The following is a 24,705-nucleotide window of genomic DNA, read 5'->3' on the forward strand; positions in this document are numbered from 1 at the left end:
TACATTTTGCATATATAATTACCAAAAAGAACGAAAAGATACCAACATTTGCACGCGTGCATTGGCGGAGATGTTTGCAAAGCTGTCAACTTGAAGTCATGTATAATAGATCCAAATTTAGTTCACATTTATGAAAGTCTACCCATAATTTGAACTATAGGCAGAAAATATTATTATAAATGTTAAGATTGCCTACCGGACGTATATTTTTACCTGTATGAATCAATTGCTTTACATTTACAATGATTTTCAAACAATAAAAAAAGATACAAATAAGCTTGAAATTAACTTAATATACGGATATAATTATAAAACCTCAAAGTTCAATGATAATGATCTACAATGCATCAGAGTGGGCATAAATCAGCTGTAATAGTGAGCTTTTAAGTTTATAAATGAACTGCAATCATGTCATATCTCGACATCTTTGTACACAGCACCATATCATATCATTTTTTCATCAACATGTTGAATTTAAAGTCGATTTTTTTCCACCAATACGATTTTTTTTTTAAGAAACCATGGCGGATATGTTACTCGGGGACATTAATATAATTGTCGGTGCAAAAACTTTTTCACTGGCATACCTCTAAAGAAATTTGTAAAAAAAGTGCTAAATATGGGACAAATCCCTGCATCGTCGACTTTAATTAGCCATATTTCAATAAATCCTGAATATTAATAACCAGGAGTTTTCTAACATACATGGTAATTCCTCCTTTGCATACACCAACATATATTTTAATTCAAAATTGCCTTTAAACAATTATACAACTCGATTTACTTACCCTACCGAAATTCATCGAAATATATCGGCAACTTCTCCTAGCACATCCAACTTCTCACAGCATATCGGGTGTCCGGGGGTGTTTCCAGTCTCGTCGGCGTCCCTTTGAGTATGTATATCATCGGAATAGAATTGACATCTCGAGTAGTTACCTTGGCACAATACGCGGATCGATCAATGGTAAGTAACAAACGGCGTCTCGGTTGCTTTCATTTGTAAACACATTGAATATGGTTATACTGGCGTCACTCAATGAGAAATATATATTATATTATATTCCTTATTTTTGATAGTTGTCTTAATACGTAAGGTAAATCAACAGACACGTTAACGCGCCAATTTATAAAGCACGTGCACATCAATAGTGGTTTATATAGGTTAGTACTTCTTTTCATTATATGCCGGTTCCTGATAATCCATATCTGTGCTATTGAATGTAAGGTTCTCATCATCAGCGTCATAATCATCGACAGTCTGAGTATCCTTGATCCGTCCGTTTAGATAGCCGCGTGATGTCGTCGTGCACGGATGAAGGATCCTAACCAAAATCCGTCGATATCTCGCCGTCGGCGTTCATTCTCGTGCTTGTATGCTGCACTGTCACGTGTTGCCTCATTTTCACTCGTGCTATGCTGTGATATGTGATCTCTGGAGTAATTTCAAGTGGTGCCCATTCCCATGTCGAGTGCCTCACTGGCATGCTTAACGTCGGATGTACTCGTGTTGGTGCTGTAAATCAAATGTTATTCGACGAGGAAGGGTAACAATGAAGGTAAAATATAACTATGTGTGATCAACATCTTATTAAAATAGTTTCTGCACAGAAATACAAACTTATTTATGTTATGTGTTTGTTTGTTATTTAACTAGGTTTACTCAGGTATGTGTATTAACACATACCTGGTTTACTTGTAGGGCCTATCTACAATTCATTGCAACAATGTTAAAGTGTTTACTTCATTGACCCATTACTTTATGACAAAACTTAAGGCATAGTTTGTAATGCAAAATATACAATACAAACTTTGCTTATTAAAGGGGCCTTTTCACGTTTGGGTAAATCGACAAAATTGAAAAAAGTTGTTTCAGATTCGCAATTTGTTGTTTTAGTTATGCTATGTGTGAGGAAACAGTAATACCGAACATTTACCATGCTTTAAAATAGCCATTATATGCATCTTTTGACGATTTAAAAACCCGAAAATTACAAAGCGTTGCAACGCGAAACGAATTAATAATTTGAAAAGTTCTGTTGTCGTTATATTTTGTAAAACTACGAGGATTGCTTATTTAAAGTATAACATACATCAGTAATTGTATCCGAAAAGATGGCCGAGTGGTTTAAGTTGAAGACTTTTTACTCCAGGACTCCAGGGATCAAAGGTTTGAGCCCTGCTGAGGTTTACCTTTTTTAATTTTTTAAAAATTTATTCTGGATTTTTTACTGGAGCTTTTTATATCCATAGATTAATCAATATAAAGCATTTAATGACAAACTTTAAAACATGCCAAAATCTGTGAAAAGGCCCCTTTAATTACTTCCAATAAGTTTAGACGATTATCTTATTAGTGCCGATTAAGGTTAAGATTGACTTCAGTGTGGCAATGTTTGTAAATGAATAAGACTAATTGGAAATGTGCATCAGACTATCATGGACGGTCATTCGGTCGAGCTCATCCGTTAACAATGGACTAAACAAATGGCACGTGATAATAAGGGCGCACCTCATGCAAGTGACACCCTGAACCCACCGCGGCTAATCGGACCGGTATAAAACCGTTTGGAAAATGACGGTCGCATACTATTTTGTCGCAAAATTTGAAATGTAGGATCCGTATAATTATTTGTAAATTATTTTAGCGGGGTCTTTGATAGAGCGATATCGTGAACAACAATAACAATTGCTAAGAGTACTTTGAATATTAGCCGAACTGATATAGTTGAGAAGTCAAATTATATTATAACTATAAAATTTCTTATCCGTAATATGATATGTTTTTTCTCCAAACTCCAATTAAATTACTTTAAAAATACATCGCATGTTTAGCTTCATCGTCGTTGAAATTGTTTAAGTAAAACACACACTTCTTTGTTACGTGTTGATTAATTGCAGAGTTGTAATATCTCGACCCACCATGATATAGACTGAATGTTAACGAAATTCCAGTAAATAACTACACTTAGCAAGAGTTATAACGCGCCACGGACTGAACTGTACGGCAATTTTCAATCAGAATCGAAATGTTGAATACATTTCGCAATCGTGATAGGAGAATCTCTTTTGTAAGAAACCATGTTCTGCTCATTCTTTAAAACAAACAAATACTTTATCAAACTTTATTTTTTTGCGAGCCACAAATTACAAAAGTGTGAAGATCAAGCATTTGACTGTATTTGATGTGATGTGGATAAATGTAACTGTTTTAATTCCGTTATTAAATATTACAATTGATATATTATGAGTAACTGGAAAACAAATTGCATGGGTGTTGATGAATACCCTAGATCCGGAGTGCCACATGCAGACAAATGCAAACACATTCTCACGAGAACAACGCCATGAGTACCGGGGTACTTCCCACCAGTAATCATTACCAAGGAAAAGTTTATGTATATATCATAAACTGAAACCTACAAACATAATAACAACACGCCATAAGTTTGATTCATTCGCAATTCAGACAAATAACTTATAAATGCAAGTACAAATAATCAGAAACTGACCAGTTTGATAGAATGAAAATAGTACAAGTAGACTTAAACACATTGAAGTGTGTCTTTATAGAGCATGTGAGGAAAGGAAAGCACGGTCAGCAGTTTGCCCAACACTTTAACTGGGTTTAGTATTGACTAATAAAAGTCTTGTATATCTCTCATTCTAACTTGACAAAACATGTATGATATCACGGTACATGGCTGGACGCACACGGCTGGACGCACACCGGACACGGGACTGAATCCCCCAAGAGATGAAAATGGACACATACAAGACAAGGGGCATAATCACTGGTACATGAAACATATAATTACGCTGACCAATATTACATAATCAATTTATTTCTATTTTATACATCAGAATTTAAAGAAATGTCTCTACCGCCCCAACTGAACCAACTCCGAAACTTCAGATACATTGTAACCGAATGTAGTACTGTAGGGTAGAGTGTACAACATCAAACGGTGTCGAGGTAAACATAACACCGTAAAATAAAATTTAGGAACTTGTAAAACGTATGCATTTAAACAAAGTATATCAATAAACACAAACATAATTGCAAGACTGTGGAAGAAATTTGTATGAGTATATCGCGGCCCTCTGTTTGGTCTGAGTGCACATGATTTTATGACTTCGCACTTTGAATTGAAAATAAGATAAACAATCATGAATCAAAACGTGAACTGGTGAAACAAAGTTTTGACATTTAATTTTTTTTTTAGTTGTGGATCCTGTTTGAGTCATGGTTAATCTCGAGTGTGATGCGAAACAGCACAAGCCACAAAACTAATACAAACTCTTAATTTAGATTGATGCAATTTGCACAAACTATTTTCTGAAAATCAGACGAAAATAATAGTGAAAGATCAACTTGTATTTCTATGCCTGCAATTTGTTTGTTATACACAATCACTGAATTTACAGAGTATACAAGTGTATTTAAACCTCAGTTTGTATAATACACATGATAGTTGTACCTTTACACTTGTTTAGGCCATACATTCCATAACAATACATATATTGACAACCATTATTATAAAAACTGTGAATGTCTAATAAAGGCCTTCATTGGTGCATAGGAGCATTAATCAAAACTTCATTCGAGCCTGTTCCAAAATATAGATAAATTAAAGTGAAAAGGCTACAACATCTTCAATAACAAATGCTACTGCTAGATCTAAAAAGGCATGAAATATGTAATAAAATATGATTTCAGTACAAAATCTATACATTATCTTATGTCATTGTATAAATAAATGATAACAACCAATATATGTGATACATTTTGATTGAAGGTTTTGGCCAAAGTGACACGAAAAGGTGCAGCGGATAGAAAGAAAACATGGCCTGCTCAGACAGTGATGGTTCATCGAGCTATCGATCCAGGAAATACTCTCAATCCTCTTCTGATGATTCTAACCAGAGGTCACCAAAAAGGAAACGTTCAAGGTCATATTTGAGGTCACCAGACAAAAATGGAAAGAACACATCAAACAGTGGTAAAAGATTCAGAGACAGTACTTCTTCAGATAGTAGATCAAAGTCAAGGTCACCAATTCGTCGTAGAAGAGATTTTTCTGGATCTTGTGAAAGAGACTCAAAACTCATGGGCAGAAACACTAAAAGCAGAGATAGATCTTATTCAAGGTCAAGGAGTAGATCACCTATAGCCAGAAATAGGTCACCTGTGCAAAGAACAAGGTCACCTGTTCAAAGAAATAGGTCGCCTGTTCAAAGAAATAGGTTGCCTGTTCAAAGAAATAGGTCGCCTGTTCAAAGAAATAGGTCGCCTGTTCAAAGAGATAGGTCACCTGTTCAAAGAAATAGGTCACCAGCTTGGAATGACAGGACAAGGTCACCAATACAGAAAGGTCGTGAGTCAAATGAAGATCAGGTGTGGAGAAATAATAATGAAAATGGGTATAGTGGGAGACATAAAGACAGAGAGTTGCAGTATGAAGTTTTTGAAAGGTAAACAAAATATGAAAAAATATATTAGCATATGGCTATCATTATTTTCATCATCAAGGATGATAATGAATTTAATTTTATTTTTTGATAGTCCATGTTTAGTTTAAAGATATATATCATAGTATTAATTTGTTGCTGGTATTATTTAGTCTGCAAAAGTCAATCAAGGATTACATTTCGGCCTAAAATTGATTAATATTGACAAGAGACTCAGGGTTTCACATTCATGTCAAATTTTAGGGGTCCCTAGGACTCGAGATAATAATTTTCAGGGGTCCTGTCAATAAAAAATGGGATCCCAATAAATATGCTGGCTGTGTCAAAGTCAATTAGTTAAAAGTATAGTAACCAACTTTACCAACTAGATACGTATTTTGAGGTGTTTGTCGTCCCTTACAAATTAAAATTTTATTAAAGACATTTTTACTTGGTTCAATGTTTAAAGGTTTTATTTCCAACCCTTGGACACTGATGAGCAGCAAACAGTACATAGCCTGAACAGACTGTGAGTTACTCGCAGGCTGTGCGAGTTACCTGCAGGCTGTTCTGGTTTAATGCTGTTTGCACATAGCCATTATCACTTTGCTTCTATTAAAGTGGGAAAGGGTTTGACATGACACTTTGCTTCCATTTACAGACGAAGAACAGACAGGGAGAGGATTTGCGCACTGGGAGCCCCTGAAGTCTGGGGCAGATCCCCCTCACCACAACACTCAGAGTAAGGTCAACAACTCATATCATCAATTAAACAGAATTTAAGGCCATTTTGATATACTGTTAAATATATTTGTTGGCTTGAACTTTTGTGGTTTTAACTTTTTCAATGAAAAAAAAAAAAAAATCTGAATTTTTGATTTTTGCCAAAAAAAAAAAATATCGAAATTAGTGTTGGTCATTTTCGAATGTGTTATTCTCAAATTCATGGATCAATCAATCCACGAAATCAGCAAAAATTAATGTCTCTGTAACTCAAAGCATTATATTGAAACTGCAATTAAGTAATGGGTGTGGTATAATTTAGTAACTGTTGGAATACTATATATTGTTTTATTTAAGTTGACAAACTTTTTCGTGAATTCATACAAACTTGTTTTATGTTTGTATAAGATTCATGGATCATGTCAATGTATACACTTTGTTTTACCCCCATTACCATTGGTAATGGGGGCTATATAGGAGTCACTTTGTCGGTCGGTCGGTCTGTCTGTCTGTCCCGAAATTTCATCCGATCTCCACCAGACTTGGTCACAAGTTGTATCTAGATGATGTATAGGTCAAGTTTGAATATAGGTCATGCCAGGTCAAAAACTAGGTCACGGGGTCACTTAGTGTGTTTTAGTGTGTTTTAAACCGAAAGTTTGTCCGGACCATAACTATGTCATTTATCGTTAGATTTTAAAATAACTTGGTACATTTGTTCACAATCATGGGACGGTGTGTCATGTGAAAAAAGTACGTTGATATCTCCAAGGTAAAGGTCACACTCGGAGTTCAAAAGTCAAATGATGTCCGGGCAATAACTTTATCATTTATTGTAAGATTTTAAAATCATTTGGCTAATTTGTTCACCAACACTGGACGGTGTGTCGCGCGAATGAATTATGTCGATATCTCCAAGGGCAAGGTCACACTTTGAGTTCAAAGATCAAAAATGGCCATAAATGAGCTTGTTCGGGAAATAACCATGTCGTTCACTGTGTGATTTTATTTGGTTTATTTGTTCACCATCATTGGAGGGTGTGTCGCGCGAAAGAATTACGTTGATATCTCCAAGGTCAAAGTCACACTTTAAGTTCATAGTTCAAGAATGGCTATAAATGAGCTTGTCCGGGCCATAAATATGTTGTTCATTGGGAAATTTTAAAATCATTTGGTACATTTGTTCGCCATTATTGGCCGGTGTCGCGCGAAAGAATTACGTTGATATCTCCAAGGTCAAGGTCATACTTTGAGTTCAAAGGTCAAAAATGGCCATAAATGAGCTTGTCTGGGCCATTACTATGTCATTCATTGCGAGATTTTCGAATCCTTTGGTACATTTGTTCACCATCATTGGACGGTGTGTCGCGCAAGAATTACGTTGATATCTCCAAGGTCAAGATTCTTACTGTGAGTTCAAAGGTCAAAGATGGCCATAAATGATCTTGTCCGGGCCATAACCATGTCATACATTGTGAGATTTTAAAATTACTTGGTACCGGTACATTTGTTCACAATCATTGGACAATGTTTTATGCGAAAGAATTACGTCAATATCTCCAAGGTCAAGGTCACACTTGGAGTTCAAAAGTGAAAAAATGGCCATAAATGAGCTTGTCCGGGCCATAACTTTGTCATTCATTGTGAGATTTTAAAATGACTCTGTACATTAATTTTGTTCACAGTCATTGGAAGGCGTGTCATGCCAAAGAATTCAAGAGTTCAAAGGTCAAAATGGCCATAAATAATAATTGCATAATAATTCTTAAAAAATCACCATAAATTAGGTTCTCTTGTTTTGTGAAGACAGCATGCAAAAAAGTCTGTGTCAATGTGGCACGTGGGGGTATACGTCACGTCTGTGACAAAGCTCTAGTTATGTCTACATGTATATCCCTTTCCCACCAGAGGCAAAGTGAAAATTGCTATGTGCCTGTGAGTACATGTAACTCGCAGTCTGTTCAGGTTTTATGCTGTTTGCTGCTCATCAGTATCTAAGGGTTGGAATTAAAACCTTTAAACCTTGAATCTAGTAAGAAAGGTCTAAAATTAAATATAACTTTTAAGGGACTACAGATGCGTGAAAAAACGTATCTAAGTTGTTAAGGGATAATTTGAATGAAAATAAAGTTGAAATCTTTTTGTAAACTTAATATAATGGAAATAAACATTCTAAATTGTTATCTTTGTAGAGTTTACGTGTGCATATGATGGCTGTGTGGAAGGTCATGTGTTTTACATTCTATTTCAAACAGATCGGACGATTCAGAAGACACTGATGAAAGTGAGGATGCCTCGGGGACAGATTCTAGCTCAGAAGGTACTTGTTATATCCGGAGTTATTGCCCTTTGTTGTTTTTGTATGATGCCCCTTAAGGTTCTCTAATATGAGGTTCCATGCATAAGAACCATTACCATAGACCCTTTTTTAAATAAAGAGTTATTGCCGTTTGTTTTTTATGCTCCCCCAAATAAGGAGCATATAGTCGCAGCTTCGTCTGTCCGTCCGTGCACAATTTTTGTCCGGGCTATTTCTCAGCAACTAATGACCGGAATTCAATGAAACTTTATGGGAAGCTTCACTACCAAGAGGAGATGTGCATATAATCAGCGGGTTCTGGTCGCATGATTTTTCGCAGAGTTATGGCCCTTTGAAATTTTCCATTAACTGTACATATAGTGCAATTCTTGTCCGGGCTTTTTCTCAGCAACTAATGACCGGAATTCAATGAAACTTTATGGGAAGCTTCACTACCAAGAGGTGATGTGTATATTATCAGCGGATTCTGGTCGGATGATTTTTCACAGAGTTATGGCCGTTTGAAATTTTCCACTAACTGTACATATAGTGCAATTCTTGTCCGGGCTATTTCTCAGCAACTAATGATCGTAATTCAATAAAACTTTATGGGAAGCATCATTACCAAGAGGAGATGTGCATATTATCAGCGGGTTCTGGGCAGATGATTTTTCACAGAGAAATGGCCCTTTGAAATTTTCTATAATTTTTTTTTCTTGTCCCCCCAACTACTGTGCCCTCAAGACGTTTTCTTTTATCTGAATATACAGTGCAATATTGTGACAAAAAAAACTTTGGGGAGCATCACCCATCTCCGACGGTTTCTTGTTTTTTAATGGAGTAACTTTTCAGGGTTTTATCTCAGATTCTATACAGGATTTAAACATGAACCTTTATGCGGAGAATTACAATTTATAAAAGCAATAACACTTCACTCTGTTATTTTGCATTTATTGCCCTGTTCATCCATCTGCAACCATGAATAAACACAATTTTTTCTGTGGGGAATATCAATTCAACGAATTTCTTTTTAAGCTCATCAATTTTTTGAAGAAAAAAAGTTATGTAACTCTGACTGGCATTTTGACAGAATTATGTGTCCTTTTTATACTTAGAAAATTGAAAATTTGGTTAAGTTTTGTGTTTTGGTCCACTTAACACCTAAAGTATCATAGATATTGCTTTCATACTTGGAACTAGCATAAGGGGACAGTAAAGGACAAGTTGAATAACTCTGGTTGTCATTTTGACGGAATTATGGCCCTTTTTTGACTTAGTAACTTTCAATATATGGTTAAATTTTGTGTTTAGATCCACTTTACTTTTAAAGTATCAAGGCTATTGCTCTCAAACTTCAAATACTTTCATGCTATCATGAGGGCACTATACTGACAAGTTTAATTTTAGCTTGACCTTTGAATGACCTTGACTTTCAAGGTAAAATTATTAAATTTTGCTAAAATTGCCAACTTCTTTATTTATGATCTGATTTGATTGATACTTTGACAAAACAACTCTTACCTGACAAACCACAATAGACTCCACCCAAACCATCCCCCACACCCCACCCCTGAATCCCCCTCAAAATGTTTTTTTTTGAAAGATCATCTAATAAATGACAAAACCCTCACACTATACCCCCCGACCCTCCCTCCAACCCTTCCAAATTTTTTTGAAACATGGTTAAAAAACACAAATATTTATTTGTATTATTTTATTTTTGAAATACCGTCAACCATCGCACCCAAGAATACCCCCCACAAAAAAAACAATTTGGAACATAATATAATAAATGACCACAACCCCACACTATACACCCCTCTCCACCCCACCCCTCCCTCCTTTGTGATTGAAGTATTGAGATAGGTCCCTTCGCCATTAAAACGACAAAAAGATGAGCGGTCTGCACCCGCAAGGTGGTGCTCTTGTTATAAAAAAGGCGTCATTTATGGGTTCCTTTGGGTGGCGGTATCATTTTGTAACTGTTGTCTTGACAAGTCTGTGCAATAACTGCAAATAAAGAAAGATCTATATTAAAAAGCAGTGGGCAGTGTCCTGTTTCTATTTGCGCCCCTCTTTCCTCCCTCTGCTGGACTGGGCAACACAAAACAATGTGAAATTTATTTGTATTGTATATATTTTTTGTAAGTAAATGGTAAATGAAAATTATGTGCTGAAAACATTTATATGATTGTAAGAATACGAAATTCGTTGTATTCAGTAAATTCATGGTTTGCCTTTCCATGCCATCCTTTTTTAACAGCACCCTGTACCTTTTTGATCCTGATTCTTTCCTGACTGAGTTGAGATGTTTTTGTTTGCCCCTCTGATGTAAGCCGCATGTAGCCGTCCGACAGTAGGGCTATGAGTGTCAGGATAAAAAAGTCAAAAACTTCCTGTCTCAGCCACAACTTTGCCATATTTTGATGGCTGTTAAAATTACTAGCCACAATAATGTATCATCAACAGATGACATGACATGTCACTTTTAACAATAAGCATTGGGCTTTCAATGCTTTCAAGCTAAAATATATTAGGTTTAAACTAAATCATTGTATTTTTAGCTCACCTGAGCACAACATGCTCATGGTTAGCTTTTGTGATCGTCTTTTTTTCGTCATGCATCGTCCGTCGTCAACATTTTGCCTTGTGAACACTCTAGAGGCCACATTTATTTCTGATCTTCATGAAATTAGGTCAGAACATTTGTTCCATTGATACCTCGACTGAGTTCGAAACTGGGTCATGCTGGGTCAAAAAGTAGGTCACTAGGTCAAAAAAAGAAAAACCTTGTGAACACTGTAGAAGTCACATTTGATGCCCAATCTTCATGTAACTTTGTCAAAATGTTTGTCTAAATGATATGTTGGTTGAGTTCATAAATGGTTCCGGTCCGTTGAGAAACATTGCTGCTAGGGGGCTGGGCAGTATTCCTTATATGGCTATAGAGAAACCTTGTGAACACTCTAGAAGTCACAATTTTTGCCCAATCATCATGAAACTTGATCAAAACATTGGTTTTATTGATATCTCAGATGAGTTTGAAAATGGTCCAGATCGGTGAAAAAACATGGCCGCCAGGGGGGGGGCAGTTTTCCTTATATGGCGTTAGTAAAACCTGGTTAACGTTCTAGAGGCAACATTTATTGTCCAATCTTCATGAAATTTGGTCAGAAGATTGGTCTGTATGATATCTTAGATGAGTTTGAAAATGGTTACGTTTGCTTGGAAAACATGTCTGCCAAGGGGCGGGGCATGTTTCCTTATATGGCTATATATGGCTATAGTAAAACCTTAACTCTAGAAGCCACATTTATTGTCCAATCTTCCTAAAATTTGGTCAGAAGATTGGTCTCAATGATATCTTGGATGAGTTGAAAAATGGTTACGTTTGCTTGAAAAACATGGTTGCCAAGGGGCAGGACATTTTTCCTTACATGGTTTTACGTGGCTATAGTACAATCTTGTTAACACTCTAGAGGCCACATTTATTGTCCGATCTTCATGAAACTTTGTCAGAAGATTCATCCCAATAATATCTTGTACGAGTTAAAAAATGATGCTGGTTGGTTGAAAAACATGGCCGCCAGGGGGTGGAGCATTTGTCCTTATTTGGCTATAGTTAAACCTTGTTAACACTCTAGAGGCCACATTTATTTTCCGATCTTCATGAAACTTGATCAGAAGATTTGTCCTAATGATATCTTAAATGATTTTGAAAATGGTTTCGGTTGCTCAAAAAATATGGCCACCAGGGGGCGGGGCATATTTCCTAATATGGCTATATATAATGCTTTAGTAAAACCTTGTTAACACTCTAGAGGCCACAATTATTGTCCGATCATCATGAAACTAAATCAGGTGATTTGTCCCAATGATATCTTGGATAAGTTCGAAAATGGTTTCGGTTGGTGGAAAAACATGGCCGCCAAGGGGGCGTGGCATTTTTCCTTATATATCTACATGTTGTATAGTTTAACCTTGTTAACACTCTAGAAGCCATATTTATTGTACGATCATCATGAAACTTTGTCAGAAGTTTTGTCCCAATGATATTTTGGACAAGTTCGAAAATGGTTCAAGTTGCTTGAATAACATGGCCACCAGTGGGCGGGGCATTTTTCCTTATATGGACTTATGAATATTCATGAAACTTGGTCAGTATATTTGTTTAAATGATATCTTGTATGTGTATGAAAATAGTCCTGGTCTGTTGCCAGGGTGTTCACTAGTCATGAAAATTGGTAACAACATTTTGTTCTAATGACATCTTGGGCTGCACAGAACAGGTCAGTTCCTTTGAATTTCAGGTGAGCGACTTTGGGCCTTTCAGGCCCTCTTGTTTCTTATAAACACAGCAAATAATCATACATTTGGTCTGTGCTCTGTGAAATGGGGGTTTAATGCATGTGCATTAAGTGTCATCTGAGATTAGCCTGTGCATTCCACACTGGCTAATCAGGGACCACACACTTTAATGATATTTTTGTTTCAAGAAAGTCTTTGCTTAGAAAAAATCAAGTGGAAAGTGCCGATGCTGATAAGCCTGTGCAGACTGCACAGGCTAATCTGGGACAACACTTTACACTCATGAATTAAACCACATTTTCACAGAGTGCAGCTATTTTCTTTAATGGGATACATGATATTGTGGATATCAATTGTTGTGCTTTTTAATTCTTTCCTAATTCAGTCATTCTTTTTGGTAATTAAATTAATAGAAGAACAAAGAAAAAAGAAAAAGAAGAAGAAGAAGAAGACTTCAAAGAAAAAGAAGCACAAAAAGCACAGCAAAAAGGGGTCAGTATTGTCTGAGGTATTAATACACTGTGTTTATACATTTATGCAAGTTACATCACCAATTATAGTTAAGTGTATTACAGATTCATAAAAGAAGAAAAAGGATGCGTTTGTGACCCCTCCCACCCTTTTTTAAGGCAGCGTATAGCAGTCACACTGTCAATCTGTTATTTTTGGCAAATATGGAATCGTAATTGTGTGAGTGAGATATGAACCTGCAAATAGATTAGCTCGATTTAGAAGTTAAACATGTTTATAAGCTGGCCCACTAGTCTGTTCTTCTTATTTTTTTAATTAAAATTCTATCATCTTAATTTTGCCTTTGCATATGGAAGTGTGTCCCTCAATTGAAAATAAAATAATGCATGATCATTTTATTACATTTGAGTAAAAGTTAAATGTTTTGGTTCAGCACTAGTATCATTTTACTGTAGAATTGTTTTCATCAAACAGAAAAAAGTCAAAGCACAAGTCTAAGAAGCGAAAGCAAAAAAAGAAGGTTGAGGAGTCTGAAACAAAGAGCGAAGATTCGGAGGTCGAAGAAGACCAGTGGGTGGAGGTGGTGAAAAGTAAGGGATTGATATGACCACCCTCTGGGAAAATGGGACTTAATGCGAAAAGTGTAGTCTCTGTGATGACCCTTTGCAGTCTGCAGTCCTTTAGACAAACAATTCTATTTATGCTGAAAGTGTCGTCCCTGATGAGCCTGTGTGGACTGCACAGTCTAATCTTGGAAGCATCTTTACACACATGCATTAAGTCTGCACAGTCTAATCTTGGAAGCATATTTACACACATGCATTAAGTCTGCACAGTCTAATCTTGGAAGCAACTTTACACACATGCATTAAGTCCTATATCACAGTCTTATCTTGGAAGCAACTTTACACACATGCATTAAGTCCTATATCACAGTCTTATCTTGTAAGCAACTTTACACACATGCATTAAGTCCTATTTTCCCAGAGTGCAGTCTGCACAGTCTAATCTCGGAAGCACTTTTACACTCATGCATTAGGTCCTATATCACAGTCTAATCTTGGAAGCAACTTTACACACTTGCATTAAGTCCTATTTTCCCAGAGTGCAGTCTGCACAGTCTAATCTCGGAAGCACTTTTACACACATGCATTAGGTCCTATATCACAGTCTAATCTTGGGAGCAACTTTACACACATGCATTAAGTCATATTTTCCCAGAGTGCAGTCTGCACAGTCTAATCTCGGAAGCAACTTTACACTCATGCATTAAGTCCTCTTTTCCCAGAGTGCAGTCTGCACAGTCTAATTTTGGAAGCAACTTTACAAACATGCATTAAGTCCTATTTCACAGTCTAATCTCGGAAGCAACTTTTTAAGTCCTATTTTCCCAGAGTTCGGTCTGCACAGTCTAATCTTGGAAGCAACTTTACACACATGCATTAAGTCCTATTCCACAGTCTAATCTCGGAAGCAACTTTACACACTTGCATTAAGTCCTATTCCACAGTCTAATCTTGGGAGCAACTTTACACACATGCATTAAGTCCTATTTTCCCAGAGTGCAGTCTGCACAGTTTAATCTTGGAAGCAACTTTACACACATGCATTAAGTCTGCACAGTCTAATCTCGGAAGCAACTTTACACACTTGCATTAAGTCCTATTTTCCCAGAGTGCGGTCTGCACAGTCTGATCTTGTAAGCAACTTTACACACATGCATTAAGTCTGCACTGTCTAATCTCGGAAGCAACTTTACACACTTGCATTAAGTCCTATTTTCCCAGAGTGCAGTCTGCACAGTCTAATCTCGGAAGCACTTTTACACTCATGCATTAAGTCCTATATCACAGTCTAATCTTGGAAGCAACTTTACACACATGCATTAAGTCCTATTTTACAGTCTAATCTTGGAAGCAACTTTACACACATGCATTAAGTCCTATTTTCCCAGAGTGCAGTCTGCACAGTCTAATCTCGGAAGCACTTTTACACTCATGCATTAAGTCCTATATCACAGTCTAATCTTGGAAGCAACTTTACACACTTGCATTAAGTCCTATTTTCCCAGAGTGCAGTCTGCACAGTCTAATCTCGGAAGCACTTTTACACTCATGCATTAAGTCCTATATCACAGTCTAATCTTGGAAGCAACTTTACACACATGCATTAAGTCCTATTTTCCCAGAGTGCAGTCTGCACAGTCTAATCTCGGAAGCACTTTTACACTCATGCATTAAGTCCTATATCACAGTCTAATCTTGGAAGCAACTTTACACACATGCATTACGTCATATTTTCCCAGAGTGCAGTCTGCACAGTCTAATCTTGGAAGCAACTTTACACACATGCATTAAGTCCTATTTTCCCAGAGTGCCGTCTGCACAGTCTAATTTTGGAAGCAACTTTACAAACATGCATTAAGTCCTATTTCACAGTCTAATCTCGGAAGCAACTTACCACACATGCATTAAGTCCTATTTTCCCAGAGTTTGGTCTGCACAGTCTAATCTTGGAAGCAACTTTACACACAATCATTAAGTCCTATTTCACAGTCTTATCTTGGAAGCAACTTTACACACATGCATTAAGTCCTATTTCACAGTCTAATCTTGGAAGCAACTTTACACACAAGCATTAAGTCCTATTTTCCCAGAGTGCGGTCTGCACAGTCTAATCTTGGAAGCAACTTTACAAACATGCATTAAGTCCTATTTGTCCAGAGTGCAGTCTGCACAGTCTAATCTTGGAAGCAACTTTACACACATGCATTAAGTTCTATTTTACAGTCTAATCTTGGAAGCAACTTTACACACATGCATTAAGTCCTATTTTCCCAGAGTGCAGTCTGCACAGTCTAATCTCGGAAGCACTTTTACACTCATGCATTAAGTCCTATATCACAGTCTAATCTTGGAAGCAACTTTACACACTTGCATTAAGTCCTATTTTCCCAGAGTGCAGTCTGCACAGTCTAATCTCGGAAGCAACTTTGCACACATGCATTAAGTCCTATTTCACAGTCTAATCTCGGAAGCAATTTTACACACATGCATTAAGTCCTATTTTCCCAGAGTGCAGTTTGCACAGTCTAATTTTGGAAGCAACTTTGCACACATGCATTAAGTCCTATTTTCCCAGAGTGCAGTCTGCACAGTCTAATCGCGGAAGCAACTTTACACACATATATTAAGTCCTATTTTCCAAGGGTGCAGTCTGCACAGTCTAATCTCGGAAGCAACTTTACACACATGCATTAAGTCCTATTCCACAGTCTAATCTTGGAAGCCACTTTACACACATGCATTAAGTCCTATTTTCCCAGAGTTTGGTCTGCACAGTCTAATCTTGGAAGCAACTTTACACACAATCATTAAGTCCTATTTCACAGTCTTATCTTGGAAGCAACTTTACACACATGCATTAAGTCCTATTTCACAGTCTAATCTTGGAAGCAACTTTACACACAAGCATTAAGTCCTATTTTCCCAGAGTGCGGTCTGCACAGTCTAATCTTGGAAGCAACTTTACAAACATGCATTAAGTCCTATTTGTCCAGAGTGCAGTCTGCACAGTCTAATCTTGGAAGCAACTTTACACACATGCATTAAGTTCTATTTTACAGTCTAATCTTGGAAGCAACTTTACACACATGCATTAAGTCCTATTTTCCCAGAGTGCAGTCTGCACAGTCTAATCTCGGAAGCACTTTTACACTCATGCATTAAGTCCTATATCACAGTCTAATCTTGGAAGCAACTTTACACACTTGCATTAAGTCCTATTTTCCCAGAGTGCAGTCTGCACAGTCTAATCTCGGAAGCAACTTTGCACACATGCATTAAGTCCTATTTCACAGTCTAATCTCGGAAGCAATTTTACACACATGCATTAAGTCCTATTTTCCCAGAGTGCAGTTTGCACAGTCTAATTTTGGAAGCAACTTTGCACACATGCATTAAGTCCTATTTTCCCAGAGTGCAGTCTGCACAGTCTAATCGCGGAAGCAACTTTACACACATATATTAAGTCCTATTTTCCAAGGGTGCAGTCTGCACAGTCTAATCTCGGAAGCAACTTTACACACATGCATTAAGTCCTATTCCACAGTCTAATCTTGGAAGCCACTTTACACACATGCATTAAGTCCTATTTTCCCAGAGTGCAGTGTGCACAGTCTAATCTTGGAAGTAACTTTACACATGCATTAAGTCCTATTTCACAGTCTAATCTTGGAAGCAACTTTACACACATGCATTAAGTCCTATTTTCCCAGAGTGCAGTCTGCACAGTCTAATCTCGGAAGCAACTTTACACACATGCATTAGGTCTGCACAGTCTAATCTCGGAAGCAACTTTACACACATGCATTAAGTCCTATTTTCTCAGAGTGCAGTCTGCACAGTCTAATCTCGGAAGCAACTTTACACACATGCATTAAGTCCTATTTTCTCAGAGTGCAGTCTGCACAGTCTAATCTCGGAAGCAACTTTACACACATGCATTAAGTCCTATTTTCTCAGAGTGCAGTCTGCACAGTCTAATCTCGGAAGCAACTTTACACACATGCATTAAGTCCTATTTTCCCAGAGTGCAGTCTGCACAGTCTAATCTCGGAAGCAACTTTACACACATGCATTAAGTCCTTTTTTCCCAGAGTGCAGTCTGCACAGTCTAATCTCGGAAGCAACTTTACACACATGCATTAAGTCCTATTTTCCCAGAGTGCAGTCTGCACAGTCTAATCTCGGAAGCAACTTTACACACATGCATTAAGTCCTATTTCACAGTCTTATCTAGGAAGCAACTTTACACACATGCATTAAGTCCTTTTTTCCCAGAGTGCAGTCTGCACAGTCTAATCTCGGAAGCAACTTTACACACATGCATTAAGTCCTATTTTCCCAGAGTGCAGTCTGCACAGTCTAATCTCAGAAGCAACTTTACACACATATATTAAGTCCTATTTTCCCAGAGTGCAGTCTGCACAGTCTAATCTCGGAAGCAACTTTACACACATGCATTAAGTCCTATTCCACAGTCAAATCTAGGAAGCAACTTTACACACATGCATTAAGTCCTATTTTCCCAGAGTGCAGTCTGCACAGTCTAATTTTTGAGCAACTTTACACACATGCATTAAGTCCTAGTTCACAGTCTAATCTTGGAAGCAACTTTACACACATGCATTAAGTCCTGTTTTCCCAGAGTGCAGTCTGCACAGTCTAATCTTGGAAGCAACTTAACACACATGCATTAAGTCCTATTTTCCCAGAGTGCGGTCTGCACAGTCTAATCTTGGAAGCAACTTTACACACATTCATTAAGTCTTATTTTCCCAAAGTGCAGTCTGCACAGTCTGATCTCGGAAGCAACTTTGCACACATGCATTAAGTCCTATTTCACAGTCTAATCTCGGAAGCAATTTTACACACATGCATTAAGTCCTATTTTCTCAGAGTGCAGTTTGCACAGTCTAATTTTGGAAGCAACTTTGCACACATGCATTAAGTCCTATTTTCCCAGAGTGCAGTTTGCACAGTCTAATCTTGGATGCAACTTTACACACATGCATTAAGTCCTATTTCTCAGTCTAATCTTGGAAGCAACTTTACACACATGCATTAAGTCCTATTTTCCCAGAGTGCAGTCTGCAAAGTCTAATCTTGGAAGCAACTTTGCACACATGCATTAAGTCCTATTTTCCCAGAGTGCAGTTTGCACAGTCTAATCTTGGAAGCAACTTTGCACACATGCATTGAGTCCTATTTTCCCTGAGTGCAGTTTGCACAGTCTTATCTTGGAAGCAAATTTACACACATGCATTAAGTCCTATTTTCCCAGAGTGCAGTCTGCACAGTCTAATCTTGTAAGCAACTTTGCACACATGCATTAAGTCCTATTTTCCCTGAGTGCAGTTTCTACAGTCTAATCTTGGAAGCAACTTTTCACACATGCATTAAGTCCTATTTTCCCAGAGTGCAGTCTGCACAGTCTAATCTCGGAAGCAACTTTACACACATGCATTAAGTCCTATTTTCCCAGAGTGCAGTGTGCACAGTCTAATCTCGGAAGCAACTTTACACACATGCATTAAGTCCTATTTTCTTAGAGTGCAGTCTGCATAGTCTCATCTTGGAAGCACCTTTACACACATGCATTAAGTCCTATTTTCCCAGAGTGCAATCTGCACAGTCTAATCTCGGAAGCAACTTTACACACATGCATTAAGTCCTATTTTCCCAGAGTGCAGTCTGCACAGTCTAATCTCGGAGCAACTTTACACACATGCATTAAGTCCTATTCCACAGTCAAATCTAGGAAGCAACTTTACACACATGCATTAAGTCCTATTTTCCCAGAGTGCAGTCTGCACAGTCTAATTTTGGAAGCAACTTTACACACATGCATTAAGTCCTATTTCACAGTCTAATCTTGGAAGCAACTTTACACACATGCATTAAGTCCTGTTTTCCCAGAGTGCAGTCTGCACAGTCTAATCTTGGAAGCAACTTAACACACATGCATTAAGTCCTATTTTCCCAGAGTGCGGTCTGCACAGTCTAATCTTGGAAGCAACTTTACACACATTCATTAAGTCTTATTTTCCCAAAGTGCTGTCTGCACAGTCTAATCTCGGAAGCAACTTTGCACACATGCATTAAGTCCTATTTCACAGTCTAATCTCGGAAGCAATTTTACACACATGCATTAAGTCCTATTTTCCCAGATTGCAGTTTGCACAGTCTAATTTTGGAAGCAACTTTGCACACATGCATTAAGTCCTATTTTCCCAGAGTGCAGTTTGCACAGTCTAATCTTGGATGCAACTTTACACACATGCATTAAGTCCTATTTCTCAGTCTAATCTTGGAAGCAACTTTACACACATGCATTAAGTCCTATTTTCCCAGAGTGCAGTCTGCACAGTCTAATCTTGGAAGCAACTTTGCACACATGCATTAAGTCCTATTTTCCCAGAGTGCAGTTTGCACAGTCTAATCTTGGAAGCAACTTTGCACACATGCATTGAGTCCTATTTTCCCTGAGTGCAGTTTGCACAGTCTTATCTTGGAAGCAAATTTACACACATGCATTAAGTCCTATTTTCCCAGAGTGCAGTCTGCACAGTCTAATCTTGTAAGCAACTTTGCACACATGCATTAAGTCCTATTTTCCCAGAGTGCAGTTTCTACAGTCTAATCTTGGAAGCAACTTTTCACACATGCATTAAGTCCTATTTTCCCAGAGTGCAGTCTGCACAGTCTAATCTCGGAAGCAACTTTACACACATGCATTAAGTCCTATTTTCCCAGAGTGCAGTGTGCACAGTCTAATCTCGGAAGCAACTTTACACACATGCATTAAGTCCTATTTTCTTAGAGTGCAGTCTGCATAGTCTCATCTTGGAAGCACCTTTACACACATGCATTAAGTCCTATTTTCCCAGAGTGCAATCTGCACAGTCTAATCTCGGAAGCAACTTTACACACATGCATTAAGTCCTATTATACAGTCTAATCTTGGAAGCAACTTTACACACATGCATTAAGTCCTATTTGTCCTGTGTGGACTGCATAGTCTAATCTTGGAAGCAACTTTACACACTTGCATTAAGTCCTATTTCACAGTCTTATCTCGGAAGCAACTTTACACACATGCATTAAGTCCTATTTTCCCAGAGTGCAGTCTGCACAGTCTAATCTCAGAAGCAACTTTACACACATGCATTAAGTGCTATTTTCCCAGAGTGCAGTGTGCACAGTCTAATCTCAGAAGCAACTTTACACACATGCATTAAGTCCTATTTTCCCAGAGTGCAGTCTGCATTGTCTAATCTTGGAAGCAACTTTACACACATGCATTAAATCCTAATTTCCCAGAGTGCAGTCTGCACAGTCTAATCTTGGAAGCAACTTTACACACATGCATTAAGTCCTATTTTCCCAGAGTGCAGTCTGCACAGTCTAATCTCGGAAGCAACTTTACACACATGCATTAAGTCCTATTTCACAGTCTTATCTAGGAAGCAACTTTACACACATGCATTAAGTCCTATTTTTCCAGAGTGCAGTCTGCACAGTCTAATCTTGGAAGCAACTTTACACACATGCATTTAGTCTGCACAGTCTAATCTCGGAAGCAACTTTACACACATGCATTAAGTCCTATTTCACAGTCTAATCTTGGAAGCAACTTTACGCACATGCATTAAGTCCTATTTCACGGTCTTATCTCGGAAGCAACTTTACACACATGCATTAAGTCCTATTTCACAGTCTAATCTTGGAAGTAACTTTACACACATGCATTAAGTCCTATTCCACAGTCTAATCTTGGAAGCAACTTTACACACATGCATTAAGTCCTATTCCACAGTCTTATCTCGGAAGCAACTGTACACACATGCATTAAGTCCTATTTCACAGTCTAATCTTGGATGCAACTTTACACACATGCATTAAGTCCTATTTTCCCAAAGTGCAGTCTGCACAGTCTAATCTTGGAAGCAACTTTACACATGTGCATTAAGTCCTATTTTCCCAGAGTGCAGTCTGCACAGTCTAATCTTGGAAGCAACATTACACACATGCATTAAGTCCTATTTTACCAGAGTGTGGTCTGCACAGTCTAATCTCAGAAGCAACTTTACACACATGCATTAAGTCTGCACAGTCTAATCTCGGAAGCAACTTTACACACATGCATTAAGTCTGCACAGTCTAATCTCGGAAGCAACTTTACACACATGCATTAAGTCCTATTTTCCCAGTAAGTGTCGTCCCTGATGAGCTTGTGTGGACTGCACAGTCTAATCTTGGAAGCAACTTTACATACATGCATTAAGACTGCACAGTCTAATCTTGGAAGCAACTTTACACACATGCATTAAGTCCTTTTTCACAGTCTAATCTTGGAAGCAACTTAACACACATGCATTAAGTCCTATTTCACAGTCTAAGCTCGGAAGCAACTTTACACACATGCATTAAGTCCTATTTCTCAGTCTAATCTCTGAAGCAACTTTACACACATGCATTAAGTCCTATTTCACAGTCTAATCTCGTAAGCAACTTTACACACATGCATTAAGTCCTATTTCACAGTCTAATCTTGGAAGCAACTTAACACACATGTATGCATTAAGTCCTATTTCACAGTCTCATCTTGGAAGCAACTTTGCACACATGCATTAAGTCCTATTTCACAGTCTAATCTTGGAAGCAACTTTACACACATGCATTAAGTCTGCACACTCTAATCTCGGAAGCAACTTTACACACATGTACCCTCAAAAAGGTGCATTTTTCATGTAAAAATCCACTAGATATATAAATAATTTCGGTAATGAACATAAAATATTGGATGATCAATTGTTATGCCCCCGGTTGGGTGGCATATAGCAGTTGAACAGTATGTCAGTCAGTCTGTCCGAAAAAAACTTTAACATTGGCCATAACTTTTACACTATTGAAGATAGCAACTTGATATTTGGCATGCATGTGTATCTCATGGAGCTGAACATTTTGAGTGGTGAAAGGTGAAGGTCAAGGTCATCCTTTAAGGTCAAATGTCAAATATATGGCGTCTGTCCGTCTGAAAACTTTAACATTGGCCATTACTTTTTCAATATTAAAGAAAGCAACTTGATATTTGGCATGCATGTGTATCTCATGAAGCTGCACATTTTGAGTGGTGGAAGTTCAAGGTCAAGGTCATCCTTCAAGGTCAAAAGTTAAAAAATAAATCAAAGCGGCGTCCTCATGATGCTGCACATTTTGAGTGGTGGAAGTTCAAGGTCAAGGTCATCCTTCAAGGTCAAGGGCATCCTTCAAGGTCAAAGGTAAAAAAAAATTCAAAGCGGCGTTATCATGAAGCTGCACATTTTGAGTGGTGGATGTTTAAGGTCAAGGTCATCCTTCAAGGTCAAGGTCATCCTTCAGGGTCAAAGTTCAAAAAAATCAAAGCGGCGTTCTCATGAAGCTGCACATTTTGAGTGGTGGAAGTTCAAGGTCAAGGTAATCCTTCAAGGTCAAAGGTAAAAAAAAATGTTCAAAGCAGCGCAATAGGGAGCATTGTGTTTCTGACGAACACATCTCTTGTTATTTCTGTTTTTATTTGTACCTTTATTTTGCACACTCGGCCATTAAAATTTATATACATTTGGTAACTTCTTGTATATAATGAAATGATCGTATTTTAAGTCAGTTATAATTTAAGAAAATAATCGTACTATTATCATGTGTTTATGCCTCAGCATATTAATGTACCAGCTATTATTATAGAGATTGTCATGTCAATCCGTCCACCTTTATTTGGATGAATTTTTTTTGTAAACTAGATTTTAACATATAATCTACCATCATAATAGCTTTCAATTTTTTCAATTTCTGGATACCAATACACTAAAACTAATTTTTACTTATGACTTGTCAATATTCACTGATGTTGCTTTAACCTGGACATCTTTTGGACAGAAATGGGGCATGTGTGCTAATTGAACACGTCTATTTGTAGAACCCGAACCCGAAGTCGCAAAACAGCAGATGGCAGTGAACTCTGATGACGACGCGGAAGATGAGTTTGGTCCGAAGCCTTTCGTTCCTACTGCACCTGGATTGACCCAGAAAGAGTAGGTGGCCTTGGACCTCATTGTTGTCCTAAACTTAAAAATTGATTGTAGATTGTGGTGATATTTGACCTTGTGTCTGTTCTGTATTGAACATTTTACGTGAAAATCGTTGACTTTTGATCTCTTGCTTGTCCTGCACTGAGACATTGACTTGAATAGCATGATAATCTTTGACCTCTTGTGTGTGGTGTTCTGAACAATTGACATGAACATTGTTGGTAACCTTAAATCCTTTCACCTGTACTTGATAATTGACAAATACTTTTTTTTCATAGGCATGTATATTTATTTAGGTAAATATATATATATATAAATATATATTTTAATCCAGCAATAATTGTTCAAATGAAATAAAACTTACATTTTCACAATTAAAAGTAAATTGACGCTAAATATCACAATACACAGGTATAATTACTTATTCACAAAATAGTGAAACAAAAAGGCCTAGACCATAATGAACCTATTGCTACTGTATACATATATTTTTAATTCCATTTTTTATTTCCTTCGTAAACATAATACACCTAGCATATAACATAATACATAATATGTCAAAAATACACCCAATTAGTATGTTTGTTTCACAATGTTTTAATATATAATGGTACATAGCATTTTTGAAGACTATGATTGGTGTAGATGAAGCATGTGTATTTTGCCTATTACATAGTACTAGAAATACATACATTGAGCAAAATGTTTTTTAATTACTTGTGATACATAGCATTTATGAAGACAATAGTTAGTGTGAAATGAATATGTTAGAATAAGTAAATTGACTAATACTTGACTGACAATATCTTTGTGATCTGTGATT

The 24,705-nt window shown here is 37.3% G+C and overlaps 1 protein-coding gene across 9 annotated transcripts in view; it reads left to right on the top strand.

Annotated features, from left to right (window-relative positions):
• Window positions 1–24,705, top strand: part of LOC127833457 (NF-kappa-B-activating protein-like) — a 52,660-nt gene that overhangs the window by 6,298 nt on the left and 21,657 nt on the right. For 4 of the 9 annotated variants that reach the window (XM_052358725.1, XM_052358723.1, XM_052358724.1 and 1 more), the window contains 6 exons: window positions 4,800–5,475; window positions 6,113–6,193; window positions 8,430–8,494; window positions 13,195–13,273; window positions 13,727–13,842; window positions 23,771–23,885. In XM_052358725.1, coding sequence (XP_052214685.1) covers window positions 4,847–5,475; window positions 6,113–6,193; window positions 8,430–8,494; window positions 13,195–13,273; window positions 13,727–13,842; window positions 23,771–23,885 — 1,085 coding nt within the window. In that variant the 5' untranslated portion in view covers window positions 4,800–4,846. Of the gene's footprint in view, window positions 1–4,002; window positions 4,191–4,799; window positions 5,476–6,112; window positions 6,194–8,429; window positions 8,495–13,194; window positions 13,274–13,726; window positions 13,843–23,770; window positions 23,886–24,705 lie in introns of those variants that run through there. The other 5 variants (XM_052358730.1, XM_052358731.1, XM_052358728.1 and 2 more) reach the window with 5 other exon arrangements.

The sequence above is a fragment of the Dreissena polymorpha genome, chromosome 6 (genome assembly GCF_020536995.1).
Source record: "Dreissena polymorpha isolate Duluth1 chromosome 6, UMN_Dpol_1.0, whole genome shotgun sequence".
Classification (NCBI taxonomy): Eukaryota; Metazoa; Mollusca; class Bivalvia; order Myida; family Dreissenidae; genus Dreissena; species Dreissena polymorpha.